The 14,763-nt window shown below is 55.6% G+C and overlaps 1 protein-coding gene across 1 annotated transcript; it reads right to left on the bottom strand.

Annotated features, from left to right (window-relative positions):
- Positions 1-421: 421 nt before the first annotated feature.
- On the bottom strand, positions 422-13,754 carry STIP1 (stress induced phosphoprotein 1). Its single transcript, XM_043581519.1, has 14 exons — positions 13,557-13,754; positions 10,157-10,366; positions 9,526-9,667; positions 8,480-8,621; positions 7,354-7,522; positions 6,062-6,188; positions 5,867-5,969; positions 5,483-5,603; positions 4,729-4,825; positions 4,249-4,373; positions 2,004-2,040; positions 1,700-1,803; positions 1,318-1,490; positions 422-909 (listed from the first exon to the last, which is right to left on the bottom strand). The coding sequence occupies exons 1-14, from the start codon at positions 13,563-13,565 to the stop codon at positions 837-839; spliced, it is 1,632 nt and encodes a 543-aa protein (XP_043437454.1). The 5' UTR covers positions 13,566-13,754; the 3' UTR covers positions 422-836.
- Positions 13,755-14,763: the final 1,009 nt, after the last annotated feature.

Raw genomic sequence — 14,763 nt, 5'->3', positions numbered from 1 at the left:
CTCAAAACGAAAACACAGAGCAGCTGACAGATTGGGTCTCCCAAGAAGGTGGTCCAAAGACTCTCATACCGGGAAACATTTTTTGCTCTTGCCCAGGAGCCGGTGTTCTCTCCATCCAGCTGGTTTCTGGCGGAGATTAGAGGGTGAAGAGCGAGACAGCACAGGAAATTACCCGTACCTCTGGAGTTGGTGCCCTTCTGGATGGGGAAGCACCCCACCCCCCAACCCTTTCAGCTGGCGTGGGGCGACAGCGCCACCTAGTGACCGAAGCACGGAGGCCACCCAGGGCAGCCTCATTACAAAGAGGCTCTGGTTCCCAGTCAGCTCACACTCCCACCTCTCCCGCGCTCCAGGTGGGAACCCTGCGGGACCTCGGCCTCAAAGTCATTTAGCAAAACAAAGTTACAAGGACATAACAACGTATAACCACGCCCGACTGGCTTGTTTTATTGGAGAAGGGACGTGGAGTTAACAACGTGAAGACAGTTGGGAGCTGAGGTCGGGAAGAACACCCTCCCCTCCCCGTACGTGCCCACTGCCCCAAATAAAAAATAACCAACTATGGGAGAGCAGCCGAGACAGCGACTGAGGGCGGGGAAGGGAACACGGAACCCGAGGGCGGCAGAAGAGACCATGCGTGTGCTGGGAGGGCCCAGAGGCAGCGGCGGTGCGAGTAACGTGAGTCGAGTCTCTGTGTCTTCCACGTGGGTCTATATAAATATAGAGACAGAAGTCGTTCGCCTTCCCCTGCTCTCCCCTCCGCTCGGCGCGGCTGGCCACGGTCCCGGCTCCTCTTTCCACACGAGGGCGAAGGGAAGGGGATGCTGAGGAAGTCATCACCGAATTGCGATCAGACCCACATCCATCAGCTTCTGGATCTTCTGTGCTATTACAGGATTCTTTAAGTGTCTGATGGGGAAAAAAAAACCAAGTTAGGTGAAACGAGACTTGACCTGAAAAGGGCTTTCTGCTCTCGAAGCCACCCCCACGCGACCCCCCCGAAAGGCGCCGACAGGAGGCGGCTGAAGGGTCTCCGGGGAGGACCGTTCTGTGAAGGCCCTTGCCCCGCCCGGCAGGAGCCCACGGACACAGCTTTCAGCCGAGGCCGCTCCGTCTTCCCGCCAGGCGGCTCCAGCTACCGTGGCCGACGCAGCAAGGAGGCCCTTTGGGCTCCCCGCCAACGGCCCCGCCGCCTTTTCGACGGAAGAGAACACACGGCGGCCGCTCGCCCGGACCGATCACGTCCCTACCCACCTTGTGCGGCCGCACCTCTCTCCACCTCGTCCCCCGGGGCCACCTCCGCCCCCCTCTACTTACTCGCTGAGCGCCTGGGGGTCCTTCTGCATCTGTTCCAGGATGAGCCGCATGGCCGGGTCACTCATGATCTGCTGCACCTCGGGGTCGGCCATGGCCCGTCGCTTCACGTCCTCGGGGCTGTCGTGCCGGTTGTACTGGGCCATCATACAGCGCTGGTACCCGTCTGCCGCCTCCTGCATCCCAGCAAAGCCAACGGGGGAGGGCGTTAGCACTAACCGGGTCACCACTTCAGCCCAGACAACAGAGGGAACGGAGAAGTGAGAAGTCAGAGACAAGCGGGCAAGAAGAAAGGGTCGGTGAAGAAACACCGAGACGACCGGGAGGAGGACCGGAGGCGGGGGAGAGACTCCCCCCGACCCCCGGAGGCCAGAAGCAGCCTCACCTTACAGTTGGAGTCCAGATCTAAGGCCTTCTGGTAGACGTCCATGGCTTTCGTGTAGTCCTTCATCGCTTCCAGGGCAGCCGCTTTCCGCGTGTACCCCTTGACTGTGGACAGAGACGGGAGCGGTGAGGCGTTTTCCAGAACGCGCTCCAAGGGACACCACTCCCACCCTGTCATGCGTACGCCAACATCCGTCCCCCCACCCCGCTGGTGCCGCTGGCTCCTGCCGCAGGCCCCTCTCTCGGCCCCTCTCGCGCTCTCTGGGCCACGTCCAGGGACAGAGAGGGAGCGGGAAAGCACTTACTGAAGGTCGGCTCTAGCTGGATGCATTCCTCACAGTCCTGGGCAGGAGAGGAAAGGAGAAAATTAGGCTCGTTCCTTCAGATAAACTACCCTAAAGCAGAATGGTCAACAGAACTCTTCGCCTGGCCCCACGACAGTGTTCTTTCGCATCCGGCGCTCTGATAACCCGGGCATCTGGGCCGTTTCACAGACGGCCCAGCCCAGGCGGCTGGGAGAGCAAGTCAAGCAGAACCACGAGGGACGGCCATTCCAGACTATGGACCGCCGACCCCACCTAAGGCGAGCGGCCTAGACTCTTCAAAAGGCTGAGGTTATGGGAAAAAATGAAAAAGTGGGCAAAGTTCTCGTTTGAGGAACTGAAAAGGACATGACAACCAGAGGAAACACACAACCTGGACACGGGCAGCTTTCAAGGGGATTTGGGGGGAGATCTGAGGAGAGGACCGCAGCGGACGGCCCTCTGGCCTTCAGTCCACGGCCAGGCGGTGCGACTGACACCGTGCCTGGAGGGGAAGGATCCTTTCAGGAAAAGCACGCTCAGGAGCGCCGAGTGCCAAAACCTGGCCTACTTCTTTGCGCAGATGGTTCCACGAAAACGCATCCCTACTTCTTGCCAGAAGAGGTGGAGGGCACACAGACGTTCTGGCTATTTCTGTTTGAAGTACCCACAAGGTGGAAAATCCCGGCGAGAAGAATGCAGTGCGGTAGAGTTTCAACACCCCGGCCCGCTTGCAACTATTCCAGCCAAAAGCTAGATCAGAAATGGTTCCGTTCACTGTTCCCCTTTGTGTAGCTGGGGGAGGACGTGCTCTTCCTCATAGGCAACTGCCGAGGTCCTGCACTTCGCAAACCAACCTGTTTTTGACGTTGCCCTTGTACCCGTACGGGTGACCTTTCAAAGCCAGGCCCAGGCCCAGAAGTTAGTGGCCTCAAGAAACAAAACCCGTGTGTGTCTCTAGACGGGTCCCATTTTGTCACCTTCCCAGAAGATGGTCCGGGGATGGACCACACTTTAAAAATCGTCTAGCCTCCCTCTCTCTGCCCCTCCCCCACTCACACTCGTCTCTCTCAAAAATAAACACTTAAAAAAAAAAGGAGGGGGGGGCCTGGGTGGCTCCGTTGGTTGGGCCTCCTTGGTTGGCTCAGAGGTCATGATCTCGCGGTCTGTGAGTTCAAGCCCCGCACTGGGCTCTGTGCTGACAGCTCGGAGCTTGGGGCCCACTTCGGATTCTGTGTCTCTTTTCTCTCTGCCCCTCCCCTGCTCGCGCGCGGTCTCTTGCAAAAATAAACATAAAAAAAATTCAAAGTCATCTAGAGAACAGTTTAGAAATCGCCAACAGAGACACAGAGCAGGTCACGTTCAAGAGAGCAACGAAGATTTCCTTTCCAGCGTCGACATCATCACACGAGACCATACTCAATACGCCCGAGGACAGCAGAGCCGCTAAGGGAGCTAATCAAAAAAGGGCCAAAGACGGCAAAGCTTCTGCGGGAAACGATGCCACGGCTCTTCAGTATAAACGCACACATAGTTACAGGCAAACAAACACTGTGCTGCCCCAGGATGCAGCACCACCGCTGGGAGAGGATGCCTAGAAGATCAGAAAGCGGGGTACCTGTGCGGGGTACCGTACTCAGCCTTCAGGAGGAAGGAAACACGGACACCTGCTACAGCACGATGCTCAGTGAAATGAGCCACACACAAAAGAACAAATACTGGACGGTTCTACTTACAGGAGGTCCCTAGAGGGGTCACGTTCAGAGAGCCAGAGAGTGGAATGGTAGCCGCCAGGGGTCAGGGGAGTGGGAGTTAGTGTTCAAAGGGTGCACTTTCAGTTTGGGAAGATGGAAAGGTTCTCGATGAGGAAGGTGGTGATGGGTGCACAACAACGGGAATGGACTTGACCCCAATGAACTGAACGTGTAAAGTGTTAAAAAAAAAAAAAAAAAAGGGAGAGGGGGGAGGGGAAGCGATGGGGAAGCAAAAGAGTCCATCATCGGCGAAGATCGAAACGGATCCACGTTTCCAAATATTCCCAACCACACTAACAACAGATGGGCCAGGACTGAGCTAGCATACGTCCTGCATCTTACACACCTCACACGCACGGCACCGTCCCTCTGACTCTAAGATCAAAGTAAAAACATCAAAAAGACGTTGACGACGTGAAAAGAGAAAAAACAACGTTCCTCACGCACAGATTCGCTGCCATTAACAGGCACCGCCCACGCCCAGATGTGCCCACCTTGAGCGCCAGCTGAAACTCCAGGAGTTTGGTGTAGCAGGCGGCTCGATTGCTGTACAATTTGGCATCTTTTGGGTTCCGCTTGATGGCTTCTGTGTAATGCTTCATGGCCTGGGGATAATCCCCTGGGTAAGGAAAGAAGAAATTTTTTAGAAAGCAAAAAGCCACCCTCCTCCCCCACCGAGGGCATTTAGCTTGCAGTCTGCCAAGGCACAGAGAACACGTCTGCATCACTCATCACTCATCCAGAAGCTGTCACCTGAGCTGGAACGTACCTTTAACGTTTATTTTTGCACAGTGACAGAGCGCAAGTGGGAAGGGGCACAGAGAGGGAGCGACGGAATCCGAAGCAGACTCCAGGCTCTGAGCTACCAGCACAGAGCCTGACGTGGGGCTTGAACTCATGGACTGTGAGATCATGACCTAAGCCAAAGTGGGACGCTTAACCGACTGAGTCACTCAGGCGCCCCCGTAACGTACCTTTCTGAAAACATTCGTTGCCTTTGTTCTTTTCCTCCAAGGCCAGGTCGGGGTTTATATAGGCCAGCCGCTCTTGCTCCTTCAGAATTTTCTCCGCCTAAGAACAAATAATCCTTGGAGTAATCATTTACACTGTCGGACACCTAAACATTGGACTAAAATAAGGGTCTGATTCAGATTTTGATTTGCAGAAAGTACCGTCAGCAACATTTTAGTTTTTGTTCAGAGCATGCAACTCTTCATCATCTTGGGGCTGGGAGTCCGAGCCCAGGTCAGGTAGAGAGATTACTTACTTAAAAGCAAAAGAATCACACCTTCCTCATCATGAAAACACACAGCGAAACGATGAGCAGTACTGACGTATGCTTGGTACAAGATTAAGCGCGAATATGAGGCACGTGCTAACAGCGCAATTCACTTTCCGACCCGTCTTTTTGTGAATAAAAATCGACCCCACTCCGTAATTTAGGACAACTGGCACGATAACACAACGCTTTGGTTGTGTAAAATAAAACATAGATCTTAAGTCACAATAATAACCCTAAGCGCACGGACCTTCAGTAAAAGGTTACGATCTTGGCCGACAGAAAGGACAGCAAAAAAATCGCGGTTACCCCTTACACGTTGTCAAGCGACAAGGACGAGGTATAAAACGACCAAAGACGCGACTTAAAAAAAATCTTAACGGTTCATTATTAAACGCCATGCCACAGTGGGTAAGAAATACCAGGACCCGTATTCTTTCCCTACCCACCTGTTGGCACTTCTTGAGCACATCCGGGGTTCGGTGCTCTGCCAAAGACTTGTTGTAGAAATGGATGGCGTCCTTGTACTTTTCCTCTTTGAAGTACGAGTTGCCAATTCGAGCGTAAGCTCTAACGAAACAAGCAGAAAAGGAACGTGCCGAGGGCAAAGCAGAGACAAGGGCGGCTCCTGGAGAGACGCCCCCGCCCCCACCCCGCTCGGACACCACACCCTCCAAACACCTCTTGTCTGGACGCCCGCGGCCTCCCGTCCAGCCCACGGCTTACAGAGCGGGCTGTGTGGCCAGCGACCCTCCTCCCCACGCAGGAAAACTTAGGTCTTGGACGTCGACCCCCCCCCCCCCACTCGAGGTACCGCCGAAGGTCGCGCGTACTTGGCAATCTGTCGATAGTCTTCTCGGTTTTCTCGCCCCACTTCGATGGCCTTCTCACAGAGCTCCCGGCATTTACCGTAGTCGCCCTTCTCGAAGTACACGGCTGCCGGGCAGGATGGTTAACGAAGAGTCAAGCCGTGTCCCTCCCCGGGACCGCCCGACGACCAGGCACTCACCCCTCGGCCTGGGCCTCACCTGCTTGATTGGTCATGTACGTCATGTTGGTGGGGTCCAGGTCCTTGGCTCTGTCGTAGTGCTTCAAGGCCGTGTCAAAGTCTTTCTTCTTGTAGGCCTCGTTCCCCAACTCTTTTTCTTTCAGCGCCTAGATGGGGTGTGGAAGGAGCACTGAGCAAACCGAACGGAGGCGGCAAAGAGCTGGCGACCGGTCACGGGCCGAGCAGCGCGCACGACTAGCCTTGGGGGCGGGAGCACGGTCCCCGCGCTGCGGCCACTTCTCAGCCAGCCGCAGGATTAAAGGCAGAGGGCTGTTAGAACGGGACGCTAATGGGGTGCTCGGGTGGCTCAGGTCACGATCTCGCAGTTTGTGAGTTCGAGCCCCGCGTGGGGCTCTGCGCCGACAGCTCAGAGCCTGGAGCCTGCTTCGGATTCTGTGTCTCCCTGTCTCTCAATAATAAACGTTAAAAAAAAAAAAAGGAAAAGAATGGGATGCTAAGGTCTCACCTCTGCCCCCTCTAAAACTCCCCCTTTTCTATCTATTCTCCTGGACTTGGTCAGAAAATAAAGGGCTTTTTCAGGGGAGAGAAAGTCCCTCCGACCTGAAGCAAGTTGGGCGAGAACAGCAGTTTTCTACCCGGTTTGACCACGGGAGGCCACGGCAAGTCCGGTTTCCGTGAGGCGGCCACCTCGGGGGCTCTGTGGTCAGAGCGGCAGAGGGAGGGGTCGGGGATGCTGACAAGGGTCTGTCCCCAGGGCACGAGTCTCAGCACGGCGCTCCACCGCCCACACCACGGGGCCAGCTTCCAACTTCGAAACACCCCGAACAACCGACGCTTACTCATGTGAAAGCGCTTAATCTGGCAACAATCTGTCGTTCCCGATAGGAAAGGAAATAAAATCCCCAAAGCACACGCCTCCCGCTCTGGAAGCCAGCGTCGCTAAGTGGACAACGGTCAACTACACGCCACGTGCAACCAGAAAACAGACACCCGAGGACGCACGTAGACGACATCCTTCTGGGTCACAGCAAGGACAAGGGTCACCCAAAACCTGACCGGCTTGCCCTGACCCACACCCACGCTGGTGGCACGGGCGCAGCTCCGGGGACCACGGAAGGGCAGCTCGTGCAGCCACCGGTCCCACACGCGCCGTGCTTGTGAAATCGCTCGGAAAGGGAAGCGTTCCACACGCCGACCGCTCCGACGGAAAACAGTGACCCAGCGCTCAACGACGACAGCCGCCCCCGCGTCCCGGACGTCCTGTGGACAACGCTGTTCGAAACGCGCGAGAGGAAGGAGGAAAAACGAGACCTGCTTCTTATTCTCTGGAAGGTCCTCTTCCATCGGCTCTGGCTTGGTGTCCTTCTTGGGAGGCGGCGGCGGAGGCGGCGCAGCCACTTCCTCGTCCTCATCCATGCTGCCCAGGTCGACCCCCAGCAGGACGCTGAGCGTCGTCATGATCCGAGGATCCTGCAGTTTCCTAGCAGTGGTTTAAAAAAAAAAGAGGAAAGAAAAGAAAAGAAAAGAAAAGCACGATGATTTATTATTTCTCCTCACAACTGATTTTGGTATTAGGTTTTCAAATAAGAATTCAGCGGAATAACTCTCATCACTCCTTTGGAAACACTGACGTTTTTCTTTTTAAGTTTATTCGAGAGAGAGAGAAGGCGCACAGGTGTGCGCAGGGGAGAGACACACAAGGAGCGAAAGACCCAAGCAGGCTCCGCGCCCGTCAGCACAGAGCCCGAGGCGGGGCTCGAACGCACAACGCCGGGATCACGTACCTGAGCTGAAATCAAGTCAGACGCCTGACTGAGTCACCCAGGCAGCCCTGCCCACAACGGAGCTTAAACCCACATTTGCCGCTAAACCTCAGATTACCGTGTAACAGAGCTGCTCACCCACAGAAAAAACGGCGAGATTCTGCACCAGCCATGAGGTACCACCGGGGAATACTCAACCCTTCAAAAATCCGTTCCCGGTGAGCTAACAGATGTCAGATTTACTTCTCGAAGCCAGGAGACACAAAGAGGGACGGGATCTCAGGAGTCAGAGATTCAGAGTCACAAATACCAGTATGACTAAGAGACGCATCTTTACACCTGACACTCTCTTCCACCATGACCTTCCACTGCGACATCCCAGGAGACGGCGTCTGATATGTATGGAAAGGATACACTTGGCGCCAGATCAGAATTATAGGAGAGCAGCAGAGAGGCACTTGAAGGTTAGGAATGAAGATTCCAAATTATTCCTACACGTGTCCTCTTTAACCCTTTCCAGAAAGACAAACCAACAGATACCTACCGCTCACTGGAGAAAAACAAAGGCAGAAACCCTGCTGTCTGAGGAACACCTCTACACACACACGGGATCCCAGAAAAGAAGTACCACGTTCACACCCACTTCCAGAGACAACAGTGCCGTCTCAACTTACGTGCCCAGGTCGGACGGTTTGCTTCTCAGTTGTTCAATCAGTTCCCGGTAGGTAGGATCAGCGAGCAGTGTCCTCGTCCTGGGGTCGCTCTCCAACTTCTGGTACAGATTGGGCATGTTGAAAGGGTTCATGAACTTCCTCTCTGTTGCGAACAAAGGGAAGCACATGATGAGAAGTCAGTTCACTTGGGTTTTATGCCCCCTAGCCCACCAGACATTTGGAGGGAGCCTCAAAGTTAATCCCATTAAAAAAATTTCTAGGTGTGTTTTGGGGCACCCGGGTGGCTCGGTCGGTTAAGCATCCAACTTCGGCTCAGGTTGTGATCCCATGGTTCGTGGGTTTGAGCCCCACATTGGGCTCTGTGATGACAGCTCAGAACCCGGAGCCTGCTTCGGATTCTGTGTCTCCCTCTCTCTCAAAAAGTAAACATTAAGGGAAAAGAAAAAAAAAAAAAAGGTATGTTTTGTTTCTGAGACAGAGAGCGAGCTGAGGGAGGGGCAGGGAGCGAGGGGGGGGGAGAGGGAGAGAGGGAGGGGGAGGGGGAGAGGGAGGGAAGGAGGGAGGGGGAGGGAGGGAAGGAGGGAAGGAGGGAAGGAGGGAAGGAGGGAAGGAGGGAAGGAGGGAAGGAGGGAGAGGGAGAGAATCCCCAGCAGGCTCCATGCTGCCCATGCAGAAACCAACACCAGGCTCAAACCTACAAACCGTGAGACCACGACCTGAGCGGAGATCAAGAGTTGGACTTTTTTTTTTTTTTTTAAACGTTTACTTGTAATTGAGAGACAGAGAAAGAGCATGAACATGGGAGAGAGAGACAGAGGAGGAGACACAGAATCCAAAGCAGGCTCCAGGCTCCGAGCTGTCAGCACAGAGCCTGACACGGGGCTTGAACCCACAAACAGTGAGATCATGACCCGGGCCGAAGTCGGACACTCAACCGAGCCACCCAGGCGCCCCTGAGAGTTGGGACGTTTAACTGGGCCGCCCAGGTGCCCCAAAGTTAGTCCCGTTAAGAAAAAGAAAGAAACCAACAGTGTACTGGGGCCTACCTGCCAACCGGGCCTCCATATTCTGTAAGCCCTCTTTGAGCTGAGGATTATTTGCTTCATGTTTTAAACCCTCTTCATAGGTTCTCTTGGCTTCTTCAAATCGGTTTAAGAACTCAAGAGCTGCTGCTTTTCGTGAATAGCCCTTAAACCAAAAAGAAAGAACACGACAAAATAAAGAACACCTAGAAGTCCAAAAGACGAACTCCAAAGAAGCTATTTTACGCTCCCTGGGACAAAACGGATATCCACGTGAAGGCCAAAGGAAAACAGGAGGAGAAGCACGTAACACCAAGACTAAAAACTGTAAGGATCCAGCCACATCTCAAAGACGCTCACCCGCCCCACCTCGATTCATCTTCCGACCCAGTGTCGTCCGCTCCTCTGGTGGCATTTTCTTTCTCAGTAGCGCCAAAGATCAGACCTGCCTTCACAACGGACGGCACCTCGGATGTGACAAGTGCCACGACTCTGAGGAGCATCCTCCAACCGGGAGAACAGCGGAGGAGCGATACACTATGCAGTCTACTGGGACGGGCAGCCAGCCGGGTCGGGAGGGCCCAGTATTTGAAAACAGCACACCAAGGAGGCATTTCTGTGAAGCGTCAAGAGCCCCGGTCCACCCACGGCTTACCTTGCCCCAGTCGGGCTTCAGGTCCACGGTTTTGCAGCCATCCTCATAAGCCTTCTGGTAGTCACCTTTCTTGGCGTAGGCCGCCGAGCGATTGCTGTAGAGCACGTGGTTCTGGGGATCCAACTTGATGGCCTCAGAGTAGCACTGTAACGCATCATCGATGTTGCCAGCACTCAGGGCCTTATTGCCCTTCTCTTTCAGCTCGTTCACCTGAGGAAAAAAAGAACCAATGTAGTTTCTTCCGTAACACGCCATTTCTTTCACGTTTTTCCTAGTTCTTGAGAGAGAGAACGCGCGTGCGCAAGTGGGAGAGGGGCAGAGGACCTGAAGCAGGCTCCATGCTGACAGCAGTGAGCCCGATGTGGGGCTTGAACTCACGGACTGCAAGATCATGACTTGAGCCGAAGTCGGACCCTCAACCGACTGAGCCACCCAGGTGCGGTGGTCCCAATTTTTTAAATTTTTTTAAACGTTTATTTATTTTTGGGACAGAGAGAGACAGAGCATGAACGGGGGAGGGGCAGAGAGAGAGGGAGACACAGAATCGGAAGCAGGCTCCAGGCTCCGAGCCATCAGCCCAGAGCCCGACGCGGGGCTCGAACTCACGGACCGCGAGATCGTGACCTGGCTGAAGTCGGACGCTCAACCGACCGAGCCACCCAGGCGCCCCATCTGGTCCCAATTTTTTAAGCGACACTCATACTTCGGTTGTCAACAAAAAAGTTACTTTACACACCGAGAGAAAGAAAGCGTAAGTGAATTCATTTGCCATCTCCCACACCTTCGGGTGGGGCCGACAAGAAAAGTAAGTAACCAGGAAAAGCAGGCTGACGCCTCGCTCTCCGCTGGCTCCAGTTCGGAGGAACGCGCATGGCAGCCACTCTTTGCTCAAAGCCTCCACCTGGGGCTGACGAAGCCACTCCAGAACACACTCATGAGCTCCTTTCGTGGAAAAAGAAATCCACTGGCCACGGGAATGCCAAGAAGCCCAAACGGTAAACCGAACACAGGCCTAGTGGCCTAGTCGGTCACTCCTCGAAGAGACCATGGCGAAGGGAGGAGCAGGAGTGTGCAGGGACACAGGCCCCCCAGCGAGCGACCTGAAGGCTTCGCGATGGCTTCTTGGGAGCCTCCAGATGCTTACCCGCAATCAGGAAGAATCTATTTCCATTCCCAGGTGGGGTAACCCATCACAACGGGGTAGAGCTAACTCCCCAGATCAGTGTTTGCCGCGTTTAATTATTACTATAAAAGATAACGCAAGATAATAACAACCTACTCGTGGTTTAATTCCCTACCCTCTCAAACGTTCAGAACGTGGTCCTGATTATAGGGCTTCTCCTACACCATCTCTCTCCAGATCTATCATCCAGCCGTGAGCCGGCACGGACGGATGCAAGAAAGAAGCGTTAAGGGAAACACCTCTGGAGCCTCGGGGCAAACCAATTGGGAACTTCCCTCCATCAACCAGAGATGTGAGAGAGAGAGAGCCTTGAAAAAGGACAAGTCCGGCAAACAGGGCCAAATCTAGCAAGGGATAAAAATCTTCGAACCCGGGAAGGAGACCAGAAAGCAAAAACTTAAAAAACTAGTATCAAGCGGCAGCTGAGAACGCCATGGAGTTCTTGTCTCTCCCACAAAACACCCCTTTCCACACGGAGCACTGACCAGCAGGTCAGGAAATCAAGCCTGCAGGTGGTGACCAGCACTTTAAAAGATCAGGTAGGATAGAAAATACCAGCACACCAGGCCCATGATGGCCAATGCCATTATGCTAAACAAACACGCTACACGGTTGCAGGTCCATACTGGGTCTCGGGTAAAAGGTGTATTACCCTGGATTTATCTGAAAAGCGCGAAGTTTAAAACATCAGAACGTGAAAAACCGGACACTCAAATGCCTCCACCTTGGATTATTTCCTAAAACTGAAATCCAGATCTCCAAGCTGAAGATGAAAACCAAAGGCAGAGGCGCTGCATGTCCAACCGGCCCAGGAGAGCAGGTCCTGACACACAAGGGAAACCGCCAGGCTGCCTGCACTACAATCACAAAGTTGCCGTCCTGACTTCACTCGTTCATTCACCGTCTGCCCCTACGTGTGTGTTTTAGCTCTATCTACCTACAACGGGTGGTGCGCTTTTAAAAAGGTTTTTTTTTTCCTATTTTGACAAACCCCTTCAATTGGAGAGTGATGTATTTTTCATTCCAGAACTCATGTTCTTGTCCACACCTCAGTCTGTTTAATCCCAGATGCAACTTTACTATCCCAAGTGAGCAAAAACTTTTTAACCCCTCCACTTCCACTCTTTCTTAATTTACCAAAGAGGCTCCAGGATCTGGTTAATCGCTACGCTTCCACTGACCGTTTCCGACTGAATAAAATCTCTCCGGGCTTTTCACAACCTGCGGGCTGCGGAGGATACAATTAAGCCACCGAAAAGCAACCAGCCGCGGTTACAAACTCGGTCCCCTAAAAATGAGCCCAGGCAAACAACTTACTTCTTGCTGCTTATCTACACAGCCTACTACACGAGATTTTCTACAGCGACCAATTCCTCCTTGGGTAACCAGAAACCAACTTTCCAGAAATATCAGCCTTCAGCTACTCTCGAATCACACACACACACCCCAAAACAGAAAAAAGAACGGGAGGAGCCACACATCTCTCTGCAAGACGCTGCTAGACCTGGACTGGTTCTAAGGACTTTCGCCGCACCGTCCCTTTCCCGCACCAGGCAGATAAGTCGGCCCGCTACTCTTCAAACCTTCCATCAACGCTCTTCCATCCCGGCCTTTCCAGATGCAGGAAAAGTAGGATGTGCTACCTGGCTACTTCCAGTGGATTTCCGTCCCCGCTCCCTGCATCCCTCCAAGTTAACTGTGACCAAGTCCGGGTGGCTTCTCCGTCGGCAATCCCCGCTCTCCCGGGTGGCGCATTCCCTGGTGTGGACCCGGTCCCTCCCGCCGGTTCCGAAGTCCCCCGCCCACCTCCATCCCTCCCAGCGCCGTCCTACCCACCCCCACCCCCAACCCCCCCCCCGCCGGCTCAGTCCAGGGCCACCTCCCGGGAGGCCTCCGGGGCCCAGCCACGGCCTCTCTTCCCGCCGCGGGCCCGACTTAGAGCCGGACTGTCGCCGTCCCCCGGTCCTCCTCGCCGAGCCGGCAGGCGACGGACGCTGAGTGCACCCTGCGCCCCCCGCGGCCCGGCTATACTGCTCACCTCCCGCCCGGTGGGCCGCGGCCCTCACGCCCTCGCCTCCCCAGCTGCTCGCCCGGCCCCAGGCCGCCGCCCCGACCGCCTCGATTAGCGCCCGCCCCGCCGCCGCTCCTCCACTCGCGGCCCGGCCTCGGCCTGTCCCCGAGTGGCCCCGGGGCCTCGGCCCGCCCCTCCCCCTTCACCTGCTCCATTGCCCGGCCCGGAACCCCGTTGAATCGACTCCGTCCGCTCCGCGTTCCCAACCGCACGCGCCGCCTTCTGGAACCTACTAGAAGCTGCCGGGACCCCCGGATCCCGCCCCTTCCTCGCCTGCTCACTGGTCGCGCTCCCCGAGGGGGCTTTCTATCCTTCCCTACTATTGGCTTGAAGTCTGGCCCATCATCTTTGCTTCTCTATCATTGGACACCTGAGAGTAAACCCTCAGCCCTGCCTCCTCCGCGCCTCCGGATTGGACGCTTCCCGACAAGCCCCGCCCACCCCAGACTCCACGATTGGAGGGAGGGGCGCCCTTCTGCGACGGGGATTGGTCGCTTGGCCCGCCAATCGTGGCCGCGCTGGCCGCGCCCATTGGTCCTGTTCTTTCTGGAAATTTCCACCTCTCCCATTGGGCTGACGGACTCCGTGAGGGAACCTCCTTCAGGTTAAAAAAAAAAAAAAAAAAAGTCGATTGGGCGGAGAGTTGCCTACACTCTGCGGTGATAGGCTCAAACGGCTACCCTTCAAAAGGCGGGGTTTCAGCTCTGCAGGGGTTTATGGGAATCTCAGGACCCCGCGGTTCTCTGCCGCGGTGGCTCTGGCGGCTTGGGGGGAGGGGGGGGGGTGGTCTCCGCGCCGCTTCCCGGCTCCGTGGACTGCGAGTCCGGCCCAGGCGACCCGCTGCTCCCCGGCGACGCAGAGCCCCCGGGTCCCGGCCGGTGGGGGCGACGTCTGGGTCGACCTCGGGAGAGCTCCCGGGCCGTGCCCAGATCCCGCCGTTAGTAGCCGAAGGGTCGAAAACACCGAAGGAGCTGGGACTTGGGTGGGACGGACCCGGGGTCTCACCCTGGGGAGGCCGGGGGGACTCGCTGGATCCCCTCGTGTTAACGGGTCGGACAGTGCGGGGCCGTGGGAGGTGTCCCGTTCATGCAGGAATTTCTTTGCCGCTCGGTGAAGGGAGCCATTATTTGAGGATGGGGGGGGGGGGAGGGAACAATGACGTCAGTGACGCGCTCGGTCACCTACTGGCGGGCGGTGGCGGCCCCGGGAGGGCCTTTTGCAGCCGAGAGGCAGGGCAACGTGCGAGAGCACCCGGGGCAGCCAAAGGGTTTAGAGCGTGGAGGAGAGAAGCTGGTTTTTCCTCCTGGGCCGGTGTGTGCTTCACGGAACAAAGAAGCCGCACGACAGGTCTGC

Source organism: Prionailurus bengalensis, chromosome D1 (genome assembly GCF_016509475.1).
Source record: "Prionailurus bengalensis isolate Pbe53 chromosome D1, Fcat_Pben_1.1_paternal_pri, whole genome shotgun sequence".
In the NCBI taxonomy this organism is placed as follows: Eukaryota; Metazoa; Chordata; class Mammalia; order Carnivora; family Felidae; genus Prionailurus; species Prionailurus bengalensis.
The sequence above is the reverse complement of the archived record's forward strand: the minus strand, read 5'-3'. Positions and strand labels throughout refer to the sequence as shown.